We start from the raw sequence: 23,750 nt of genomic DNA on the forward strand, positions 1-23,750 counted from the left end.
GGATACGGACAACATGCCACATGTCGAGCTGTTCCTATCCAGTTTTAAATAACTTTAGCATAACAGTGGCATAAGTGTTAAAAGGACTAGGAGCTCTTAAAATAAACAAATCCCCTGGGCCAGATGAGATCCTCCCAATAGCACTCAAAGAAATGAAAGGAGCTATTTACAAACCACTAACTAAGAAAGGTAATACCGATCCACAAAAAGGGAGACAAAACCGAACCAGATAACTACAGACCAATAAGCCTGACTTCTATTACAAGTAAATTTACGGAAACTATAATAAGATCCAAAATGGAAAAACTACCTGTATGGTAACAGTATCCTGGGAGAGTCAGCATTGTTTTAGGAAAGGGAGATTGTGTCTAACTAACCTGCTTGATTTTTTTGAGGACGCAACATTGACAATGGATAATTGCAAAGCATATGACATGGTTTATTTAGATTTCCAGAAAGCTTTTGACAAAGTTCCGCATAAAAGATCTAGGCAATGTGGGGAAGCTATAAAACAGGCCAACAAAATGCTTGGATATATCATTAAAAGTGTTGAATTTAAATCAGGGGAAGTAATGCTAAAACTTTACAATGCATTAGTAACACCTCATCTGCAATATTGTGTGCAGTTTTGGTCACCTCGCTACAAAAAGGATATTGCTGCTCTAGAAAGTGCAAAGAGCGATCAGAATTATTCCTGGTTTAAAAGGCATGTCAGACAGACTAAAATAACTGAAAGACAATAAATGCAGGTTGTCAGCAAATTTTAATTAGCTTAGTGTAAACAAAATAAATCTAACCCTAACACCAACTTTCACTGTTAATTAAATAACAAACACACAGGTTCAGGATTGTGTAACTCAGTTCTGGAAAGCAACTCGGTCCAGCCATTTTTTTTTTTTTTTTTTTACAATATTTTACATACAGTTTAATAACTTTTTTTTTCTAGCACCACGTAATCAAATAAAAACAATTTTCTTTTAAGAAAATGTTTACTAGGAAGTTATATGAAATTATATTTGAGCTTGTTATGCTAAACAGGCACAACTTGAGTAAAGACAGTGCAGCAAATATAACACCATTCGAAACAATTAATGAAATGTATAATGTACACAAAGATATTCCCCTTATTTTTTCAGCAAACTACATAGCACTTTCTTAGTTATCATGAACCAGTACTGCTATCACAGTACTTAGTACTGAAAGATATAAGAAATGTATTCTGGACTTTGTTAAGGACAGCGCTTCAGATTGATTGACTTCTTTGGTGTGAAAAGACTTTTGCGCCCAGATCATTTGTGCTCAAACTTGATGCTGTCATTTTTACAAGCCTCCTCCTCCTCCCCACCCCCAAGCTACACTTCTCCAATTGATACTTGAGTCTGTGTTGTAATGTGACTGGAAATAACAAGAGCATGGTTGAAGTGACACTGACCCAACAATTCATTAGGCTCTGGGTTGGTGTTGACCCGAGTGCTCTGGTGTCTAAGCGAAATCCACATTCTGCTAATAAAATGTGTTTTGCTTTTTTTCAGTTTTCATTCACTCTAATTTAATAAAATGTTCCTCTATGCTTCCGTATTGACTTTAACTTATAAAATAACATTTAATATTCTTGTTCTGGGCTATTGATGGTTAAATTAACACGTTTCTTAAATACATTTTTTATGTCTTAAAGCTTTGTGAATAGAGCCCACATTGTCAAGATAGGGACAGTTATTCTGCTAGGCTTGGCCACGGCATCACACTGGATTTTAATGAACAAGAACCAAGTGGACAACATATTGATAAGGTTGGAAATCTATATAGACAAGTGGAAAGTTCAAGACCACTGTAGAGACAATGAAAAGGAAAAAAAAAAAAATCTCCCACTTGCATCAATTCAATTGTACCAAGCTACACGTATTGGTTTTGTTTTCCTAAAATGCTTTTTCTATGCAAGTTACATGTAATAGATGTGGCCCATGCCTGTTTACTGTATCTCCAGAATGGAGCTTGCAAACTACACTGCCAGTTTTTCCTAATTAATCAATTGTTGCAAAAAGAAAAAAGGAATTGCCAGTTTTACATGACTATCTCTTAACTGCCTTGTGTTGTGGATTTTCAAGGACTGGTCTCTCACTAAGTTTTTGCTGTCCTTAAAATAAACCCTTGAAAACAGTACAGACAAAGAAGGAAGGAAGGAAGGAAGGAAGGCTAGTGTCAGTACAACAGATCAATAATGTCAGTCCTTAATGGAGTAAACAGACTCATGGTAGAGTATCTATGTCCTGTTTTATTAAATAAATAGTTTTGTGTTTCACTGTTGGGGTGGTTTCCAAGTAAAAAGAAAAATAAGTCTCCCCTTTTTCTCATGCTATTTTGGTAGTACCTTTTGGGAAGTCTGGGTTTCCATGTAGTTTTCTTTTAGAGAAATTCTCCTCCCAAATGCAAATAACCAAAGTAATATAAACATACTGGTGCGCATATCTAAATGTTTCTGTCTGAGTTTCAATTTGACTTTGTGTGACTACTGACATCGCACAGCTTTCTTAAACTGGGTTTTCACAAAGTTTTTAGGTTGTGTTGAAGCACCGGAAACAAAACAACTATAAAGCACTTTTGGACTCACCTGCAAATGTCAATAATATGAAACATTGCATAAATGGTGTCACATACTTTTTTTTTTTTTTTTTTAAAATACTTAATGCAACGGTCTCTAAACCCCTTGTACGGTATGCTTATTTATCAATTTTTTTGTTTTCCTGTTTGGTCAGAGAAGTTTGCCAGGGCTACTTTCAGCAGATCTCAGTGGTTAATAAAGAATTGCTTGGTAAGGCCTTACAGCAGAAAGTTGCACAAAGCTACGTCACAAACAGGATCTTCACTGCTGAAGTCTCAGGAACATAAGGTACGGCTTTTGAACTTGGTGCCATGCAAAACCACCCTTTTTAGCCGTACCATGTGTTTTGGTCACACACTTGCTACAGCATGAGGAATGTGCATGATGTGTGTGTGCTACTTCACATTCTCACAACAATGGAGGGAGAATTTGGAGTTTCTAAACTACATTTAAACCAAGCCACTGTTACTCTCAGATTATACCCATTATACATCCCTACTGCCTTCATTTATCCGTACAATCTGAAAGAACATCTTTTGATAAAAACATAATTCTTTCCTCCAGTTGGAAAAAGAAGCCTGGGACAGGTTTAGGGGTAACTGTGCCGACCCTAATTATTTTATAATAGATTTTGTGTTTCTTCTGATTTAGAGCAGTGAAAGTATGGTATTTTTCAGACTGTTTCACTACAGACAACTAACAAAGGAACATGACACTTCAGCAATGCTGCATTCTAATGAAAATGCATAACTAAGACAAAAAATACAATAAACAGATGATTGAACTTTACTGAAATACAACCAAACATCGCAGCATGCACTGAACATACCCAACTCTATTTTTCACATTAGATTTTATTTGAAAACTAAATGATTTTCATTCAGTTTAACAGCTTGCTACGCAATATGGGAAATGTAAATGTAGCAGAACGTTACCAAGTAATTTTATAAACATTTTAATATCAGCAAATATCAAATATATAACAAATAAAAGATGGCCATTTTTGAACGTGCCATTATGATCTGAGCTTAAACAATGTGATAAAAACAATCACCAAACTTTTTAAAAGAATGTAAGTCTTGTCTGCCCATCACTCCTTCCCGGTACTTTTTCGTAGGTCAGCCTTCTTCGTTTGAGTTGTGGTAAAAGGCTAAATCGTTCTGGAACACAAAGGACATTACAGGAGATATTATTGATCAGATACATGAGGACAAAACCCCTTACAGTATAGATAAAATGCTACTAGAGTGAGAAATACCATTTATCCAACACACAGGATGTATGCTATAGGATATGTCTGCTATACCTGAAGTGTTGTCTCCCTCAGAACTCCTTGCCACTCTCTTCCTCTCCGAGACACTTTGGAATGCCCTGGTGAAGTCTGGGTGCCTGCTGACATCACTCCTATATTCAGATTTCTGGCAAGCAAACACAGAGTCGGCTATTGATCTAGTAGCATGAGCAAATGTACGGCTGTCAAGACACAGACTATCTGCTGGCTGGTTTGGCACATACAATGGCATGCTGCTGGATTCAGAACTAGCGTAACCACTTGGAAAGGAAGGCTCTTTCATTAACAGGGAGGAAATGGCTGTCTGTTGGGCAGAGTAAACCTGGGAATGTTGGGGCCTCCTCTCAAAGTAGCTCTCTGCATTTCTTTGTCCGGCTGATTTGCTGTAGTACAGGGCAGAGACCTCAGCCTGTGCCGGTCCACTCGAAGTCCGTACTGTATGGCTCCCACTTGGCCTTGTGCTTGCAAACTGCTCGTCACACGATTCCTCCTTTAGTGGCCAAAGATCAACAGAATAATTTTCTATTGGTTCATAATCCCCACCTAGCACCCACTGATCACGGACTGAGGCAGCAGCGACTGGTTGTGTTATGAATGAAGCCTTGTCTATATATAATCTACCTCTCTGCTGATGCATTTGGGACCTGCATTCTGTGTCTTCAGTCCCACTAAAAGGCCCCTGAAAAGGCTGCCTCTTAAATAGGTTGTGCACTTGGCATTGCTCAGAGTTGCCTTCTAAGAAATCAAGCCTGGGTTGGAAATCGTCATGACCGCCAGTGTTATGACCAGAATGGAGGAAGTTGTCACTAGATGTCTCCTCCGCTAGCGATTCAGGTGGTGAATGTGACACATTCAGTTTGTACAGAGCTGTGGTGTCACTGAAGAGCTAAATATTGAAACAAAGTTTCTTGGTTAGGTAAAGTTGCTCCAAAAGATGTTACTACTCTCACTTCTAACATGTGAAAAAGTGCAGTCTTTTTGAGTGTTTCTGGCAAATGGCCATATATCACTACATTTTGATATTAGCTTTGTATACCTTTTATTATAACTGATTATTTTGCAACTACAGATGGCTCACTATCTTTTTGAAGTTGTTTCTGCAACTTTGTGTGTATCAAAGGTAAACTATCCACAGATGATTTTTCTCAGTAACCAAATACTATTGCAGTGCTCCCTGTAGGCCCCCAGCCAAAATTAGCAAATGAGATTTGAGCTCCCCTTGCCCTCCAAGTGGTAGAGCTTTTACTGGGTGAGCCACAGGAGACGCCAGTCAAAAAAAAAAAACTTTTTAAATGTAAATAGGTGTAAAAGCCATCAATAGTTTTAAGAAGTAGTGTATAACATAAACAGCAACCTTGATGACTTTCTGTGGAACCTCAGGGAGGAGTTCCTGCAGCTCACTGAACGTTGCTGCTAGAAGCCACTCCAGCGATGAGGCCTTCTTCAACATGAGCTGAGCCACCAAAGGGTTCACGCAGGGGAAGGTGAGCAAGCAGTTCTCAGCCTAAAAGAAAAATTATTAAACAAGGAACTTGTGTGTTTTTCCTTTTCAAACACTGTCACACAATGGCTTGTGTGGCGATGTCAGACCAGGAAGTAACTGACACTCAGACAGCACTGGGCTAAATGAAAGTGCTGCTGCACGAACGCTTAATAATAAATAAAAGGCTGAACAAACAAAACTACACGATTGCCAAAACACACAGACAAAACAGACATGGAACAAAACAAACAAGTATTGTGCAGGTGTACACCCAGCATGCGTAGCAATGGTTAACTTCAGGTTTTGCTTTGGGTTTCTCTCCTACTCACGACTCCTGCTCCACCTCTGAACACACCAACCTCGATCAGCCAAAGCTGCGGGTCTTTTATATTGTGTCCGAGGGATTAACTGGCTATCGATTACCTAGTTTATCCCTTGACCACTTACGGCATGAGTTTCCTCATCTGCATGGTCAACAGACAGTTTAGTTTGTCAATAACCACTTGCTGTTGACCATGCATTCTCACGATTTTATAGGGATGGGGCATTTTAACCCCATCCAGGCAGTAAACAATAATAACAAAACATTGTGTTTTTAAACACTAAAACATACATTTTAAATAATAACACTAATACAACAAATAATACAATACACACAGGGGGGGGGTGTACCTCGTCACAAACACTTATATCATACAACACCATTACACGTGAGGATGGCCTGACATCTTCAATTGGGTAATACAAGTTATCACATACTGAACCCAGAATATATAAACAGCAATGATGGAAAAAAAGGTATTAGCCACAGAAATGACACTGTAAAATTATACTGTGGCCAATTGCATGAGGGCTTTATTCCACAAAAGAATGACTGTCATCCTCATTTGAAAAATAATTCCATCAGTTGATTGTTTTACGTGCACAAGACATCTCTTCTGATAAAATGGCCGTGAATTGTAATGTTTGACAGAAAGGGATTGAATGATGCACAATGATATGAACAGTTAAGAAAACACACCTGTGATGGTACATCAGAAAGCCAAGACCTATCCAGCCAGGTTAAGGGGTCTCTCTTGGAGTTCATCAATGTCTTGCTAGCTATCTGACATAACAGATTAGCCGTTTCCTCAGTTCCTGATGCAATCACTACCTGCAAAGAAAACAGATCTGGAATGTATTTACCTTTCATTAGGATTCCTTGAAAAAAGTCCACTTATATACCCTGATGCCACAGAGGCTTCCCCTTACAGCATAGCTTAGCAGCCTGTCACTAAATTAGTTTGCAAAAAAACATGTACAGAAAACATTTATTTAAATTTTAAAAGACACTTCTTGGTTTGCCTGCCTTGCCTTCCAGGAAGTCTGTTTCACCCCAGCAGTGTCTTCTGAGTCAAAGCATATTACTGGCTGAAAGCATATCAGTCAATAGGGGAAGGAGCTGATTGGTTATTGAAAGGAAAGAAGCCTGTGAAGAGGTGGGGACAATTTCACCCTCCAGGTGAAATGACCCAGGAAGTGCAAGACAGCCTTACAAACAGTGATTCCTTTCACCTAGAGGTATCATGAGATCGTGTTAAAATGAAAATACACACGTTTTTTTAAAACCTGCACATTTGACATGGTAGAGATATGCATGTAGAGAAAATGTAGGTTCTTTCCCAGATTCCAGAACCAAAGCTATTTTTTATTTTAATTATGAACGGTGTACAGCAGAAAAAAAAAGAAAAATAAGGTTCCGAGGAGAAGGTGCCCTAAGTGTTTTACAAATTGAAGCTGATGAGCAAAATAACTTAATTTTTTTTACTTCAATTTTCATGTAGCAAAACTAGCCTGACGGAAAAACATGTTAACTCAAAACGTTCAAATCACATAAAGAGCTTTTCAAAGCACCCAGCAACAATGGTGTTCTGTCTGCTGTTTACAAACCTCAAATAAATATTATTACCATTATCGTTATTTTTTAGAAGCAGTGTTCTGACTTAGTTTATCTGAGAGCAAAACTACCAAGTAAGTTTTTTATATTTTATAACTATTCGTCTATAAAGCCTGTACCTTGATTTCTAGGTCCTCAGACTTTACCCCAAACAGCACAAGGGCAGTGTAGATCAACACCAGATTATTGAAGACCTCCCCTGTAAAATGATACCTAAGAAACAAAACAGGAAGGCCAGTCTTGACCTTTTAAAGAGCAAGCACCTAAAGACGAGCTGCTCTTTAGTATTAGTTGCTTGTCATGGGTATATGTTACATAGGCTTTACCAACCAAGTATCTTTAGAGAAGTAAGCACCATCTTGTGATCTGATACTTTGGATCAAGTTTACTGTTGCTGGCAAAAGCCTGCAGTGCATAAGGTTACTAATAAAATACACTTTGTCTAGCCTACATTACTTATGTATATGGCAGGCAACAATAACTGAAGAGCAGCTCTTGAACTCATAGTCAAAAGCGCCAAAAAAACAGTATTTGAGAATGATTACAAAAATCATTAAAGTAGTAGGATTCTGAAAAATATATTGCTACACGTCCCCACGTGATGCTAGAACTGTTTAAATAACGCACCTGTATTTTTTCTTTTCATTGTTAACATCTAGACAACTTTTTACACATATAAACTTTAAAGTCGGTTTCAAAGATCTTTTTAAAATGTCTGCTCTAGTGCACTGATCAAGTCAAACAGGTAACACAGCAATAATGGTCCAAGACGTGGTATGGCACAGAAAAGCCACACCATTCCCCCCCAAAATTAAAATCACTCTTTCTGCATTGATTTAGAGCACAGATCTCAAACCCCAGTGCACAACAGCAGACATTTTTAAAATAGCTTTGAAAGGGACTTTAAAGTCATAAGTGTAAAAAGCTGTCAAATACTAACAATGAAAACTGACAAGTACATTATTTAAACAGTTGTAGCAACACGCAGGGAAGTGTAACACTATGCTCTTTAAAAAGCTAAGAAACTACTGTACTTATTCTTTAATAATGTATACATTGAGGATAAAGACCACAGGCCTACTTACTGAGTATAAGGAACATGAGGTTAGGGGACCCTAGTATCGGATAAATTATCTCCACTGCATTTAACTATTCAATTTTCAGTATTTTGAAAATACAAGTTAATAACCACCTTGAGATTTGCATCCTATTACCTGGTTTCTAACAGCATGCAATCAAGTTCGGTTAAAGCAGAAGTGGAACAATAGCAGGCTTATTTAAAACAATCTCAAATGAAAATAGCAAAATATGTTGTGCGACTGCCAGAAGAACGAGAAAGAAATGCTAATCTGATGTGTTATATTTGCTAAAATATAATTGTAAAAAAAAAAAAAAAAAAAAAAAAAAAAGATTGTCTTTTTTTTTTTAATATTCTTTAAACCTGCACGAGCTACAAAAAATTTTACACAGACCAGTCTAGCACACAGATTTTTTTGTATGTAGAAAAGAGTTTGAGAAGGGCAATCACTTTGTCTTTAAACTGGTTTTGAACAGAGCCAAGTGCAGCTATAAACAACACTAGTTAAAGATATAATGATGGATCTCTGAGCAGTTAAAATTAGCACCATACAAGGAAGAAAATATGTTCTTTAGTGCTTTTTAGGTAGTATTTACCTCGCTGGTATTCTTGAGTGCTTTTTAAGTAATATTTACCTAGTTTACCATGTTTTTTTTTTTTTTTTTTTTATTTCTACAGATTAAAATGCTGGTTGTAGATATTTACCACACATCTTCCTTGACAAGAAAAATACTGAAATACTGTAATAAATCTATTTAAAACACTTGTAATTACATACTTCACTCAGGAATGAATGTTCAACTATATATGTTCTGTAGTTCTTATAATACATAAGTAGGTTATCCTTACACTAAAACCCTTAAAACTTTCCTTCTATCAAAACCTGCTGTAAAAACGCTATTGTATCTCATTTTAAAGTCTCTATCAAATAAACCAGCATCAAACATTCTTGTTCACACCTGACTCACAGCACAGTACAGTAGCCCTTATTCTTGCAGAATACGTATAGAGGCAGGTACTCACTCTGAGTTCTGACCCTCTGCAGAATGAAAAATGATCCAACAGCATCTGTACTGCAGAGATAAGGCCACCAGTCTCAAGATTATGTTATCAGAGGCTTTCTCCATTGCCAGCTCCTCAATTTCCTAATAACAACCACAGAAAACATGAAGGTTGAAGCCTTCATCACAAGCCAAACTGAAACGTTCTGAAAAATCATGAAAACACAGCGCACTTTTACAATTCATTTTGTTAGTCGTTATAAAAAAAAAGGGGGTAATTCCCTTGTGGCTTGGAAAAACATTATAAAAAGATTGTGTCATGTGATATACATTGTCATTTATCTATGACAAGGACACATTTGTTCCAAATCCTGTGCAAGCTTGATGTCCTCTTGCACAACCATGTATTGCTGAGTTAGTCTAAAGTAAAACGGTGTCAGTGACACAGGCGATACCTGTATACCACATGACCTATGGGATATTTTGACCTTCAAGTTCTTTTTTATCAGCTTCTCAATTTTTTGGTATATCAACAAGTACAAAATGTAACTTTCAGGATCTAAACATAGGCTTCCCCAGTCATCTAAACCGGAATATTACACCAATGGATGACACATAAAGGGTATTAGAACGCTGCAATTGTTGTAACGTCTGCTGTAAATCCATTTTATCATTAAAAAATGTTATGGCTTGAAAAAGAGAACTATTTATTTAATTGTAACAACAAAACAAATTCAAATAATATTTTTTCAGAAATTGATTTCTTAATTATGTTTCATTGTACAGTTATTTTATTTTTTTTTCACTTTTGTTTTTGTATTGAAACATCAGATTTTTATTGTTTTAAAAATAACTGGTACACTCTCTGTTTATTTATAAAAAGAAGTGGCAACAAGCTTAGTTTATATAAGAAATCCCTCTGTGCCTGAAACACTCCTACAGTATCTGCATTTCTCCTCACCTAGCTTCAGGCTTACAATGTTTCTTTTGTATTTATATGTAGTGGTAATCCTGTTGCTAAGCAACTAAAAACTCTTTAAAACAGTATTTTGTCACAAGATGGGATTTTAACTATTTAAGTATCAGTTTCAGTGGTCCTTAATTTCTTGACACATGTGTTTCTTCATTAGGGCATGGCAATATTCCACCAATGGCATGTAACTAATGTAATGTAACACAAAATATAAAAAAGACATAACTTAAAAAAAACACAGAAAAACAGATTTATAGCTGTACATTGTAGTTCCCCTACCACTGTCCTACAAAAGCATTGCAGTATTGCAGTATTATGTCTGTTAACGTTGCAGGCAGCGGCCTTACATCCAAAACTCTAACCACTTATCTATTTCTAGCATGTATTTAAGTGTATATTCCTACCCTGATATACGTTTAAACACTGCAAAAAGCAAACACAGCTTTTCCTTTAGACTATATGGCACTAGCCTCCTTTATGGCAGCTGAATACTGTACATGCAGAATGACTGAGTAGAGTGGCATTCTTTGGCTGTTTTAATCCACTTGGAATCGTTCACAGTTCCCGCTTCAAATATATGTAAACGATTTTAATGAATAAGTAGTCACTACAGTATATTACAGAAAACCATATTGTTTAAGGGTGGCACTACAGTAATTTTATATAGAGTGGTACCTGAAAATGTTCATAAATTTGACTGGAATTTATTGCACACATAACCCATTTATCCATTTACTACCAATGCTGAACGACTGGATGGAATATTCTTATTTTTTTTTAAATGGAGACCAAGACTGGTTCAACATTCAATATGGTACACCTCAGCAGAAAAGAAGAACACATGACCAATTAGTCAACTTTTAAGTTCTGCATTTATTCATCTGCCCCAATGTGTTGGGTACGGTAATGTATATTTTTAGAACAGAATAGCAAGGTGTCTCTTCTGCAGGTACCTGAATGATTACTGCAGTGCATTCATCTACTGTAATCACTGCATAGCGATGAGTTCCTCCAAATATCTGTAGAGATTCACTGTAGTTTCTCACCAAAACAGTAATATTGCATCTGAAAAGATAAAAAAAAAAAAAAAAAAGTTTGTGTACATAAATACTGTACAACCAGAAATGAAATGCTTATCCAAATCTTCTGCTATTAAACGATAGACAAAGAGAAGGAAAAGTGATACCTTTTATTGGACTAACTAAATAATTATTCACAAAGCTTTCAAGGCCTCAAAGGTCTCTTCAGGTGAAAGTAGGAAAGAGAGAAAACATAATTTCATTATTTTTCTTTTCACTACGGTTAGTCTCAAATGCCTCTCATTTAAATCAGGATATTTGTACTTCTCCCGAAGCGTCCAGATAAAGCGCCACCAACTGTACAAATAAAACACAGCCAAAGGTCATGTTTGATCCAAACTCACACAATGAAGGACCAAAATAAAACACTGCACAACATTGTTCCAGTACTGCTCAAGTCGACTAAAGCTAGTGTTGGCTCGGACAGCCAAGGTATATTGAAGAAACGAAAGGATTAGCAATTTGTGTTTTATTATTTGAAAGTGTTGTGCTTGTTTTGTAACACAGACTGACCTAGACTCTAGAGTCTGTAGAAGCTCCGGGTTGTTCAACAGGCCTTCAGTTGTCAGAAACACAAAGGGAATCAGAAGCTCCAATAACAGGTTTGATTCATTTTCACAGGGTGCTTCTTGCAGGGAACAGACACACAAAAAAGGCAATACTTTTGGTGCTGATTTAATGAGAAGCAGAAATTAAATAACAGTACACTGGTAAAAGAAAATAGCACATAAGAAAATATTTAATCTTACTGATCTAGATTACCTTTTACCTCATAGGTACACTGTGAGTGCACACATCTTATACTTTCACCTAGCAATTTTTAGCAGTAAAAGTACTGATCATATTATCATGATGGAATAAATACCACATCTTTGTTTAGTTTACTAGCAAATAATAATTTAGAAATGAATAAACTATAAAACTAACATTGAATAGCTAGCTGTATCAATGGTTAGTTCTTGAATTGCATTGCAATCACAGCAAATCACTTACGCAGCATTCATAAACAACCCTGACTTGTTTTGCACAAAAATGTACAGTCCTTGTGTTTTTCTTTACATGCTTACCATGGAAGTACCAGTGTATCTATGCACTCATATAACTACAGTCTCTACAAGGCACAGATCTCCAGGCACTTTCTGCCAAATGAATGTAGGCAAAATTGCTGTGTGCAATATTTTAAAGGAATCATTATAATTTTTTGAGACTGCAGTTTACTGCCAATGGTTTTGTTTGTAAACGTGGTAGCCTCAGTGGTCTCCCAAGATATTCCTTTTGAACAAGGTGGCCCAAACAAACATGTGTGACTAGGGTATTCTATAAGTGTGAAAAATAGGACTAATAGTAGCCTACAGCAGGTTTTAGACAAAAATGACCTGGCTTGCAGCAAAGTCCTTATAATCATTTCCTATGTATATGAAGTACAGAGACGTATAGCAGAGTAATAATGAAAGCATGGTAAAGCATAGGCTAGGAAGGTAATTCACAGAGGGATTTGTTAAAGTATGGTGTAATGTTCATAGAGACAATAATTGATTGTTTTAGGTTGGCTAACAATGAAAGTGTGCAAAAGCATTTGACTATCGCTTGTTTTCACGTGATACTTGCCTGCTCAAGCATGTCCATTTATTCACAGTGCATTTACTTATTGTATGAGGTTGTTTTAGGGCACTTATAGGAAGGTAACACATCCTAACCTTGCTGGCTTGTGTTTGAACTGATGGTCTTAGGAATGGTAGTTTTAAATGCCATGTGGCTGATATTATTGTTCATGCAAAGCTGAGTCCAGCCACAGTGCTCCATGTAGTCATATTCCACTACCAATGAGAAATGCTGCCAGGGGAAAGCTGCATGGATGTGCTTACTGCAGGCCACCACACACGAATACCTCTGGAGGCTGAGAAAAGGTTCAGAAAAGGTGTTTGGCATACCAAGCAAGCATGTCAGTGACATTCTTTCGCAGCTACGATTGTAATTTCATAATTAGAGCTGTCAGTAAAGTACAGCATTAGGACTTGTACCTACTGTATGCACAGATAAAAATAAAAAAAAGGTTTGACATGCAGACAGACAGTAAAACTAGTAAGAAACTACATTCATTTAACAGATTTTATTTTTATTTTGCTAGATTTTAAACTGTTACAAATGTGTTTCAGGAAAAGTCTCAAAAAAGGACCTTTCCAATTAGGTGTCAGCACTGTGAAAAATGAAGTCACCATGACCTAAATCTGTATTTCTTGTATTTCTGTTGACACAGTGAGGTTGGCACAATAGGGCATCAGATCATTCCATCACTCCAGCAGGAAGGGATATCTTTTATTTGTACCCGTTTACTTACACATGATGTACAGAATTTCTATTATGTCTTGCTATGCTGAATGTCTTGAAACTGTGCTGCCTGTAGTTTAGTGTCTCCATCTGCTAGGCATGTTAAAACTCTGCAGCAAATGCTTAACAAGGGACAAGTGGTTTTACAGACACACTGTTTTTAAGGAATCCACACCGCCTATACTCCTGCAATGCCAGCATAGGAAACAGAAACAAACATTGCATGTATTAAGAGTACTGACCATGTTATCACATTTTTGGAATTCAGTTTGGTAGTTTCTTCAGGAAACACTGCAGCGGTTTTCAGACCTGAAAGTTACAACAATGAAATCTGACTATTTAGTGCTTTTAACAATGGCATGAAAGCAATTATACCACCCACTCGATATATCGCGGGTGTCGGGGTCCAAAATAAATCTGCTACATATCGAGGGCCACGATATAGCGAGTGACCCATAGCAAAACAAATAGGCTAAAACAAATACTGTACAACCACTCCCTCGTTTTATCTTGTGTGTCAGGGTCCAGTATAAGTCCTTTACGCAACCTGCTTTTTCTAATTTTTTAATATAAAAAGCAGCACACCATTTCAATTCATACAGCGCAGGGTAACTGCTTCTCATCAACTTCAGTCTCCAATTAATTTCATGAGTCTTCCTCTCCTTTCTCAAATGCACAAACCCGCTGTACTGAAATAATCCATTCCCAACAATAACAGATGAGGCTTGTTGCTAGGGAGCTGACGTCACTGCCTTGTGACTTGCTAGTGCATTGCTGCCACACGTGAATGCCTCACTGGCTAAAATAAAAACCGCTTCAGCAAGTAGATATTTAATTTTCTTTGTGCTATTGTGCAATACGTGTGTATATGATAACAGTACGATATGAATGCTTTTTTTATCATTGTTTTGTATATTGTTGTTGAAATAAAACAAACAGTAATTCTAAGTGCCTATGTATATTGCAGCTAAGGCATATGTAGTTAGACAGTAAAATTGGGGAGCCAACTCCAGGACCGCAATATATCTGAATCCGCAGTATAGTGAGGGGCGATATAACGAGGGGTGTGTGTATTACATTTTTGTTTTAGCAGTCCTCAGGCATTTTGTGCTCAGTTCACAAAAAAATGCCATGTTTCTACTGCATTTCGAATCTTCAGATCACATATAACATATCTGAATGCATGTACTGTGCACTTTGACTTGCACTTTTCCTTGTTGAAAAATTTACTTTTATTTTTTATTTTTCAGGGGGTTTCACTTAATCCGTGCAAAAAACACAAACGGGTGGTATTGCTGTCCTGCTCTGTATGAACTTCAACAAGCTTCCTATTCAAATTATGATTCCTGGTATGTAAAATAATATTCAAATGTTTTGCATGCAAAAATGTACTAATTTCTTCAGGCTGTTATTGACTGAAAGGCAATCTGAGTTAATCTATATTTCAGTTTTCATTCAAGCTGGTTATACATTGTCCAAAGTATCTGTCTTTGTACTATAATTTCTAACAATGGCCCATCAAGAAATGTATCAGTGTATGACGATAAACAAACTAACATGTACTAACTGTTGACAGCATTACTGCTACCGTTAACTATTAAAGTACCTTTCACATGATTGAGACTGTTAACAAGAATAGCCCTTACACAGTCTGAATCCATTCGTATTATTACCAGCACCTGCAGATAAAGAAAGCATATAATTAACAATAGCACTGGCTGTGAATCCAATTTTAGAGCAATAATCAAAGAGACAGATCAATCAACTACAAAATGTCCTGCATGTACATGTAAAAGTGAGATACTCATGCATACATTCAGACAGCTGGACAGGTACCACCATATATCCCCAGATTTGGACATTCAGTAACCTGTGCTAAATAACATCCTTAGTGAATTTCATCACAATTGGATATTGGGATATATGCATAAAATGGTGCCTTCACTACTTTATATACCGTCAACAGGAATATGCATCCCTCACTGGGGGTTATTAAGGACAATTCCACCAATATGCACACTGAGAATTTTCTGACACCATTGTGAAAGCTGATGAATAAAATCAGGTGATCTATACAAAAGCATTACTAGAGTCACATTCCTGTGAAAGGTAAACTTTAGAAAGGTGGAGGGCTTCATTAAGTTTGAAAAAGTGACTATAGTGGGAGCTGGACTTCAACATCGGAAGGTGCAATAATAATAATACTAATACTACTAATAATAATAACAACAACAACAACATTTAAATAAGCGAAAAACCCCAATGTTAAAAAAAAAGTTTTTAGTCGTGCTTTAAAAATACAGACACTTGGGAAGTTTACTCAGCAGTTAGCTTGATGCAAAGTTGTGAATGTACTAAACCTATACTATAAGTCAGAAAACCCGCAGTGTTGAGTCTGTGTGTAAAATGGCAGAACAGGAATGCAAAAAAATGTAATCTATTGTGCAGAACTGTTAAACAGTCTGTCAACAAGGTCTGTTCTTTAACAAATTACAGTGCATGGAAGACTAAACTATAGCAGACACATACTTTAGTGTAGTGCTGAACAAGACTTGTAATAAACTGGTTGCCTTTAGACGTTTGTACTGTCTGGTACCAAACTATGGTTTCTGTTGTAAAGGTGAAACGGTTTGGGGGGGGAATAAAAAAAGAAATAGAGACAATGCTAGTACAGACTTTCACTACTGTATCTGCAATTTTAACTCATCCTTACTCACCTGCGTTTATCTTCATGATTCCTAATGTTAAAAAGATTTCCAGCCTTCAGAGAATAGAAGCTGGGTTTAGAGACCTACTTTGTGACTCTGCTCCCAAGAATGGTTTCTTTGTATCCATGCCAACATCTTCCGCTGGAGCTCTGCTATTTTAGGGTTGGCTTCCTCATTCTTCTGGCTGATGTACTGCACAACCCTCAGTCTTTTCCAGATGTCATCCAAACAAGACCCCAGTGTGCTGACATACATTTCTTTGGCTCTTGCCAGATAGTCTGTAATAAACAGATTCAGGAAAAAAAAAAGGTCAACAGAATAAGTGGTCTCACATCTGATCAGAATAAATTACATAAGCATGTTTGAATAACAGATCGTGTAACAGTAAAAAAAGAAAAAAAAATACAGTATACACAGTGATTAAGGATATGATTTTGGCACAGTGATTTTTAGGACATTTCATGGGTGAGTTGCGGAAAAAAAACAAGAATTCACAGAAAGGTCACGGAAAAGCCATCAAATAATATAAGTTAAATAGTACACAAAAACCAATAATATAAAGACTATTGCTTCTGACTGCTGGCAAGTTTTATTTTTAGAATACTGTATGATGCAAGCTTTCATACCAGCCGCGTAGCGAAACAGACGGTGTCTGAAATAAACTGTGTTCCTATTTCTCTGTGCACATCCGGGTAAATGTACATATACATACAAAATTAGCATGTCAAATATCTGTTTTTATTACCGTGTTCAAAATCCAGGGCAAAGTCCTGCACATGAATAGGGAGCAGGGCAAAGTCCTGCACATGAATAGGGGGCAGGGCAAAGTCCTGCACATGAATAGGGGGCAGGGCAAAGTCCTGCACATGAATAGGGGGCAGGGCAAAGTCCTGCACATGAATAGGGGGAAGGTCAAGGTCCTGCACATGAATAGGGGGCAGGGCAAAGTCCTGCACATGAATAGGGGGCAGGGCAATGCCCTGCTGTATAAATGTATTGTTTATTTTAAAATTAGTGTTTTCATTGTGTTTTTGTAAAAACTAGTGTTTTGTTATGGTTAGTTCTGATTTAAATGTATGTTGTGTTTAATTAAAACACGATGCATTATGATTAGGGCTTCTGATTTTCAGTTTTAAGTAATAAAACCCGATAAGACACCACCAACACAAAAAAAAATGAAAATCGGTGGATAGCCAACAAACACTGGAAAACTCGTGGAAATGGTTAATCAATTCACGTTGACTTTACCCTTTTCCCATTAAAAAATAAAACCTACTACAAAAATAATAATAAATACATTTCCCAGTGCTGCTGGGCAATGTCCCACCTTCCTGATTTGTATCTATCATTGATTTGTTCTGAATACTTTAAACCCGTCCCAACTACTGAGTGACAGCACATTCCTACATTTCCATTGGAGACTCCGCTTGCGAAATTTAAAACAAGATTACAATCAGGAATGGAGGCTTGTTAGCAGGATTTAAAGCTGTATTACAGTTATGATATAGAGGATTTCAAACAGACTTGTAGCGAAATGTAAAAAAATGCCTACACACAAAAACCCCAGAAGAATGTGCCTGTGACCAGAAGGATTTTGTTCTGGAAGACAGCAAAGGAAAGAATGTACAACTTAAGTGTGCAAGTACTGTCGAGTTACTACTTTACATACTGACAGAAAAAAAAAAACGGTCACGCATTTCGGAAAGTAACCGAAAACACTCATTTCATTCTGTATATCTAAAACGAAAGCCCCGAAAAACACGATTTACATAAAACTTTATAATAGCTAAAAATAAGCACCAAAAAATACAATTAATAAAAGCCGAAAAACAAAAGCCCTAATTACGATTTAAAAGTCATGGTTTATTGTTGGATTAGTATGATTTAAGAATGTATTGTTTGTTGTTCGGAGGAGGAGCGTGTGTGTGAGAGAGACGGGAGAAGAAAATCAATATATTGAAATATATTGTTTTTAACACTGACCTACAGCTGTGTTAAGGTCACACATAAGCAACAGGTCTCGAACTGTCACCAAAAGATGCACCACAGCGGCGTGCTTATACAGCATTACGTCTTTTTCACTTGGTTTACCTGCAAGACAATTTTTTTTATTATCATCATTGTTATACATAAACAGAGGTGTCATTCTGCATCAAACAGACCAATGTTCCCCACCTCACCATCTCAGGTTTTGTTTTATATTACATATAGATGTATCTGGAATAGTATAATAAAATAATCATGTGCCACCAAAGTGAGCATCAAGGTAAACGGCTTTCCCTTAATGGTTGTCAAGATCTCTTTCAACAGGTAAATCAACAGTCAGATGAGACTGATTACTAGTTGGATAACCTAGGAAAAGGCAGGAGACTGACTGTTCACATTGCTGGCATATGATTATTTTATTATATTTAAAAAAAAAACAACTAAAACAGCGGACTAAAATTGTCTTAGAAAGAGCTTTTTGTATTGCAATAGGGGCCAGTCTCAAAACATGGATATAAAAATACAATGTTGACAACACTGAAGATACTGTACAGAGAACTGATAATTTACACAGAAACCACAGTTCACTGTTTGATCAAGTATTTGCTGTCTAGATGCATGTAAACCTTGATAAATTGATTAACTATAATAATAAAAAATATCATTAGTGTGTACAAAAATTGTGTCATTTTTAAGGAAAACGTGTGCCCCATTTAAGTAGCAGGATACATTTTATAATTTTTTTTTTTTTTTTTTCCAGCCGTGACATATCGAAGGCACAACTATGTACCTGCTACCTCTTTTAGAGTTCTCCGGTGCTGAAGGCCTGCCATTTCTGGCCAGATATCCACTTTTGGGGTTCGTAACTCAGTAATCAATTACCCTGTAACACTAAAATTGTATATATCGTTTTTGTTCGATCACCTGGAGAAACTACAGTGAAGGCGACAACTACATTGGTTAATGATTTCTCACAAGTACAATATGGCACTTTTATTGTCAGCTCTATCGCATTAACATCCATGGTGACCAGAAGGTAATATTTTGGTCCATTATTAAACTAGAACAGTTTGCCTGTCATGTCCTCCATCTAATCTGGTATGTTTACTTTTTGCTATCTAAAACTTTTAAATGTGTATGATTTTTAATCTATAAATCACACACATTAAACTGAGCTCTTTCGTTTTAGAAAGTGTCACGCAAATTCTGGCAAGGTGGTAGAACGGTGCAAGGCAAAACATTTTCTCCAACAGCTTCAAATAAATTACCATCAAAAATTGTATTCACCTTTACCATACTATATGCGTTTTTAATATAGGGAAATTCGAGACCAACAGAATTATATCAATTGAATTAGGTAAGATTTACTGGAAGTATTTTGATAAGTGATTTAGTAATTTTTTTTTTTCTTTTTTAAACAATTTACATTGTGATTAAGAAATTTAATTAAATGTGTTAATCAATTGACACTATTAAAGGGATACTTCATATCATCTACATTTTCAAAATATTAAATTTGTTACTAGTTTAATATCCAATTACAATCAAATCCATTTACAACGTACCTGGGATATAACATACACACTGATATAAAGAACCAGTATCATGGAACCGAATAAAATTGAATTAAATCCTGTTTCTCCTTTTAGTATGTACTCTTGATAGTGCATACTTCCTGTTAGTACGCACGCACCGCGACGGCACGCAGTGGTCTGTGCTGCGCATATTGCTACTCTTAGATCAACTTCTTGCTGTTTGAACTTGATCTTGCTTTCTATTACTCTAATTTATGCAGTATTATCATGGCCAGCGCTAAACGATCGTCAATTTCACTTAAGGACAAATTACATTATTGGAGAAATCTTAAAGGGACGAAAGCAGTCAGAATTATGTTGTCAGAGAGCTCAAGTTTAAAAAGCAGCAGTCACTGAGGCAGTCGTCTAAGGCCCTGTCCACATCAGAGCAAAAAAATCGATAACCAAGTTCAAAACCGATTTACCTGAACCCTAGCCCATCAGTGTTAGAGCGTCCAGATTGCCGTAACGAAACCGGGTTAGTTTAAACCAGCTGTTGAAAAAACACTTAGCTGGATGACTGTATCCCAGGAACCACTGTAATGTATACACGTTATTCTTTCTTTTTATCCCCCTCGTAAATGTTATTGTATATCTTCACTGAACACAGGAGCATAACGAAGGAGCTACGAGAAAGTGCCCAAGTAATCAAAAGGGGAATAATTCCTATGTGGGAAAATATCGGAGGATACTGTGTAACCAGACTTGGACACGGTTCAATTCCAGATTACAGTTAAACCAGTTTATCTAACCCAGTTATGCCGACAACCGAGTTCGAGACTACCTCCTGAGTAGGTTTCAAACTCAGTTGTTGAACTCAGTTATGAACCGTGTTTAGTGTGGATGCAAATCGATTTAAGCACTGGTAAACAGGTTTTGAACCCTTAACTCGGTTCTAAAATGCTAATGTAGCCAGGGCCTAAAGACTTCTTAAATAGCGTACAGGCGGTGATTACTGTACTGTACCTGAACTGACAGTTTGCATGTTAATGTTTATTGACTTGTATAATATTTTTATTATTATTAGTGTCATTTTTATTATTTCTATAATTTATTATTACTGTACTGTATTTTTTTATTAATTTGTTTATCTTACTAATTACAGTATTCATTTTATTAATTACATGTTTTTTGTTAGGGTTACTGTATTAAATAATTAACATACAGAATGTTACATACTGTATAGTAATGTACAGTACTAGTTACATTACATTGGTGTATATTGTTTCTTCTGTAATAAATATTTATACTACATACATTGTATATGTACACTAATCAATTAGTACTGTACTAGTTTTTTATTTTTGTGCCGATTGGGGGGTATGTGCATGTATCTGGTTATTACATATCTCGGTTATAACATACTGTTTTTACGGTCCCAAGGCAGTACGTTGTATCAGAGTTTCACTGTATGTGTGTTCTATTTTATGGTCATTTTTGTTTTAGAAAAATAAAATTGCTGGAAATGTAAACTAAAACAATAAAGAATCATATGAACACACATAATAGGATTTTTTACATTTTTACAAAAGTTACAAAGCATGTCTATTTGTTTCCATTCTTAGCATTAAATGGATCATGAAAACCCTAACCTTGTTTTAGGCTGTTGCTGACTACTTTTTCCTGCTGTTTCAAAAAGAACCGGGTTTGGTCAAAAGCCAGAGTAGCAAAGTCCCCCAAGGCAGCAGCAGATATGCCCAGTTCTTTTGAACTAATGAGAACAGGGGATGCAATATCTTGAAGTAGACAGTAGGCTCTGCACTGGCTCTCTGTCAAAACACAAAAACAGAAGCTTTTTCAAAAAACTTATTATTAATCAAACCTTATGAATCTCTGCAAACTGAACACACTAAAGGTCATCACAATTAAAATACTATGAAAGCCCCTCACAATCTGATGGAGTACACTTTGAATATTTTGGCTGGTTTCCTATTCATTAAAATAAAATTAACCGACAGTGACCTAAAAATGTGTGCAACTGTAGATATGTTTTTGTTACAGTTAAAAATGAAGTAAATTTGATTAAATAAATCTTGACCAAGATAATAAAGTAAAAACAAACAAATAAAAACACTACATTTTGAATGTATGTGGATTTGTTGGGGATATAACAGTGACAATCAACTTGGTAATATGAGTTCAAGATATTATTCACAGTAAAGATGTATTATATTCAGTTGTGTTAAATCTGATACCTGATGCTTGGACCTCAATCACAACAGTGTTCCTCGTTTCTGTCTTGGTTTTCTCTGGTGTTACAGGCCTGGCAGCAGAGCTTTGTTCTTTGGGGGTTGCACAGGCAAACCTATCTTCTACCTTTGTATCTGTAAAAAATCATATTTTAGAACTGGTTCATGATATACACTAGGTGCACTCCACTCATAATGGATCCTGGTAAGATGGACTGTACACACTGTGTAAGATGTACCAAGAAGTAGGTGATGATAAAAACTGATAAGAAGAGTGTGTAGTTGATAAAAGTGACAATGCTTTATTTTGCTAATAAAAAATAGCATTGTGTAGTCCTCACCGGGTAAAAAATAGCATTGTGAGTGGCTCACCGGGTAAAAGCATGTGTGGTGTGCAGGGTGAGTCATACAGTGAAAGGATCACAAATACGTGTTCTTGGTGGTGTGAAGTTGCTGATCTTCACTTGGGATTCCACAGGGAGCAGCGCATTAGCATTGACAATGGTTGCGGGTTAGGGAGGCAACATCGTTAGGGACTTTCTCAACAGGCTACAGCAGTCCTTACTGGCCAGGTGCCCAATGAGCTCATACGGACCTCTGCAGGGTTGACATTTGTCCTCCAGAGGCCAGGAGCTCCTCAACATCCTTGATAAAGCTCCTGGATGTAAAGAGGTAATTGGCTTGGTCGTGGGTTCACAAGTGCCCACTGACCTTTAGTTATCCAGAGCTATAGTGGGGAGTTGCTGCTGTTAGGGAACATAATAGGACATTCTAAATAAAATGGGGGGTAAGATAATGATGCACTTTAATAAACAAAAACAATAAAAAAACAGAATTGCACTGTACAGTAACTGGCAGATTACTGACTGTTCTACCGACAAAAATGCATGTACAAGAATATAAACGTGCAACAAACAGAACATCTTAACTCTTTACCAGACTGTCTCACTCAGGTTGCCTCAATCATTTTTACCATGGGAAGGTTTCTGAGATACCTTAAGCTGCTGAGGTGTTTCAAGCCAATCTTCAAGATCAAGAAAAGTCAACTGGACATAAACAAGCTTCCTCTCTACTCACCAGCCGTGGTTTGACTCTCATTCTTGCTTTTGGCTTTGGGGGGAGCAGCAACTGCATTTGTCAGCTTGGATCTCAGCATTATGAAGTTGGCGAGCGGATCCAAATCTTCCTGCTGTGGTCTCCATTCTGTGCCCTTGTTACAGGGGTCTTTTATCTCTTTTTCAGACCTGCCAATAATGAGACAGCCATTTTTAGGCTGCACTGGAAGACCCCCTATTCCTTCCAGCACTTGTTTGGTTTTTGCAAATCTCACTGCTGGTACTGTGTCTGACCTCTGAGCTGTCTTACTTGCAGGGATGTCAGCAGCTGTATGTTGTGCTTTCTGAACATTATTTTGAACGTTGGTCAGTGTCTCATTTTTATTTTTTAAGTCTTTAGGAATGGATTTGACTTTATTTTCAGGAGGTGTGGCACTCTGTCTATGGTATTCTGAAATGAAGAAAGATCA

At 36.8% G+C, this 23,750-nt stretch overlaps 1 protein-coding gene across 4 annotated transcripts in view; it reads right to left on the reverse strand.

Moving 5' to 3' along the window:
• Positions 1–961: 961 nt before the first annotated feature.
• LOC121303327 (protein shortage in chiasmata 1 ortholog) overlaps positions 962–23,750 on the reverse strand; it is a 36,182-nt gene continuing 13,393 nt past the window's right edge. For 2 of the 4 annotated variants that reach the window (XM_041233927.1, XM_041233943.1), the window contains 16 exons: positions 23,303–23,731; positions 22,232–22,360; positions 21,629–21,805; positions 18,460–18,567; positions 16,564–16,754; positions 15,375–15,447; positions 14,011–14,077; positions 13,138–13,337; positions 11,954–12,065; positions 11,315–11,426; positions 9,411–9,532; positions 7,429–7,522; positions 6,395–6,526; positions 5,245–5,394; positions 3,906–4,776; positions 962–3,759 (listed from right to left, as the gene is read on the reverse strand). In XM_041233927.1, coding sequence (XP_041089861.1) covers positions 3,662–3,759; positions 3,906–4,776; positions 5,245–5,394; positions 6,395–6,526; positions 7,429–7,522; positions 9,411–9,532; positions 11,315–11,426; positions 11,954–12,065; positions 13,138–13,337; positions 14,011–14,077; positions 15,375–15,447; positions 16,564–16,754; positions 18,460–18,567; positions 21,629–21,805; positions 22,232–22,360; positions 23,303–23,731 — 3,065 coding nt within the window. In that variant the 3' untranslated portion in view covers positions 962–3,661. The remainder of the gene's footprint in view (positions 3,760–3,905; positions 4,777–5,244; positions 5,395–6,394; positions 6,527–7,428; positions 7,523–9,410; positions 9,533–11,314; positions 11,427–11,953; positions 12,066–13,137; positions 13,338–14,010; positions 14,078–15,374; positions 15,448–16,563; positions 16,755–18,459; positions 18,568–21,628; positions 21,806–22,231; positions 22,361–23,302; positions 23,732–23,750) is intronic. The other 2 variants (XM_041233934.1, XM_041233954.1) reach the window with 2 other exon arrangements.

The sequence above is a fragment of the Polyodon spathula genome, chromosome 2, assembly GCF_017654505.1.
Source record: "Polyodon spathula isolate WHYD16114869_AA chromosome 2, ASM1765450v1, whole genome shotgun sequence".
In the NCBI taxonomy this organism is placed as follows: Eukaryota; Metazoa; Chordata; class Actinopteri; order Acipenseriformes; family Polyodontidae; genus Polyodon; species Polyodon spathula.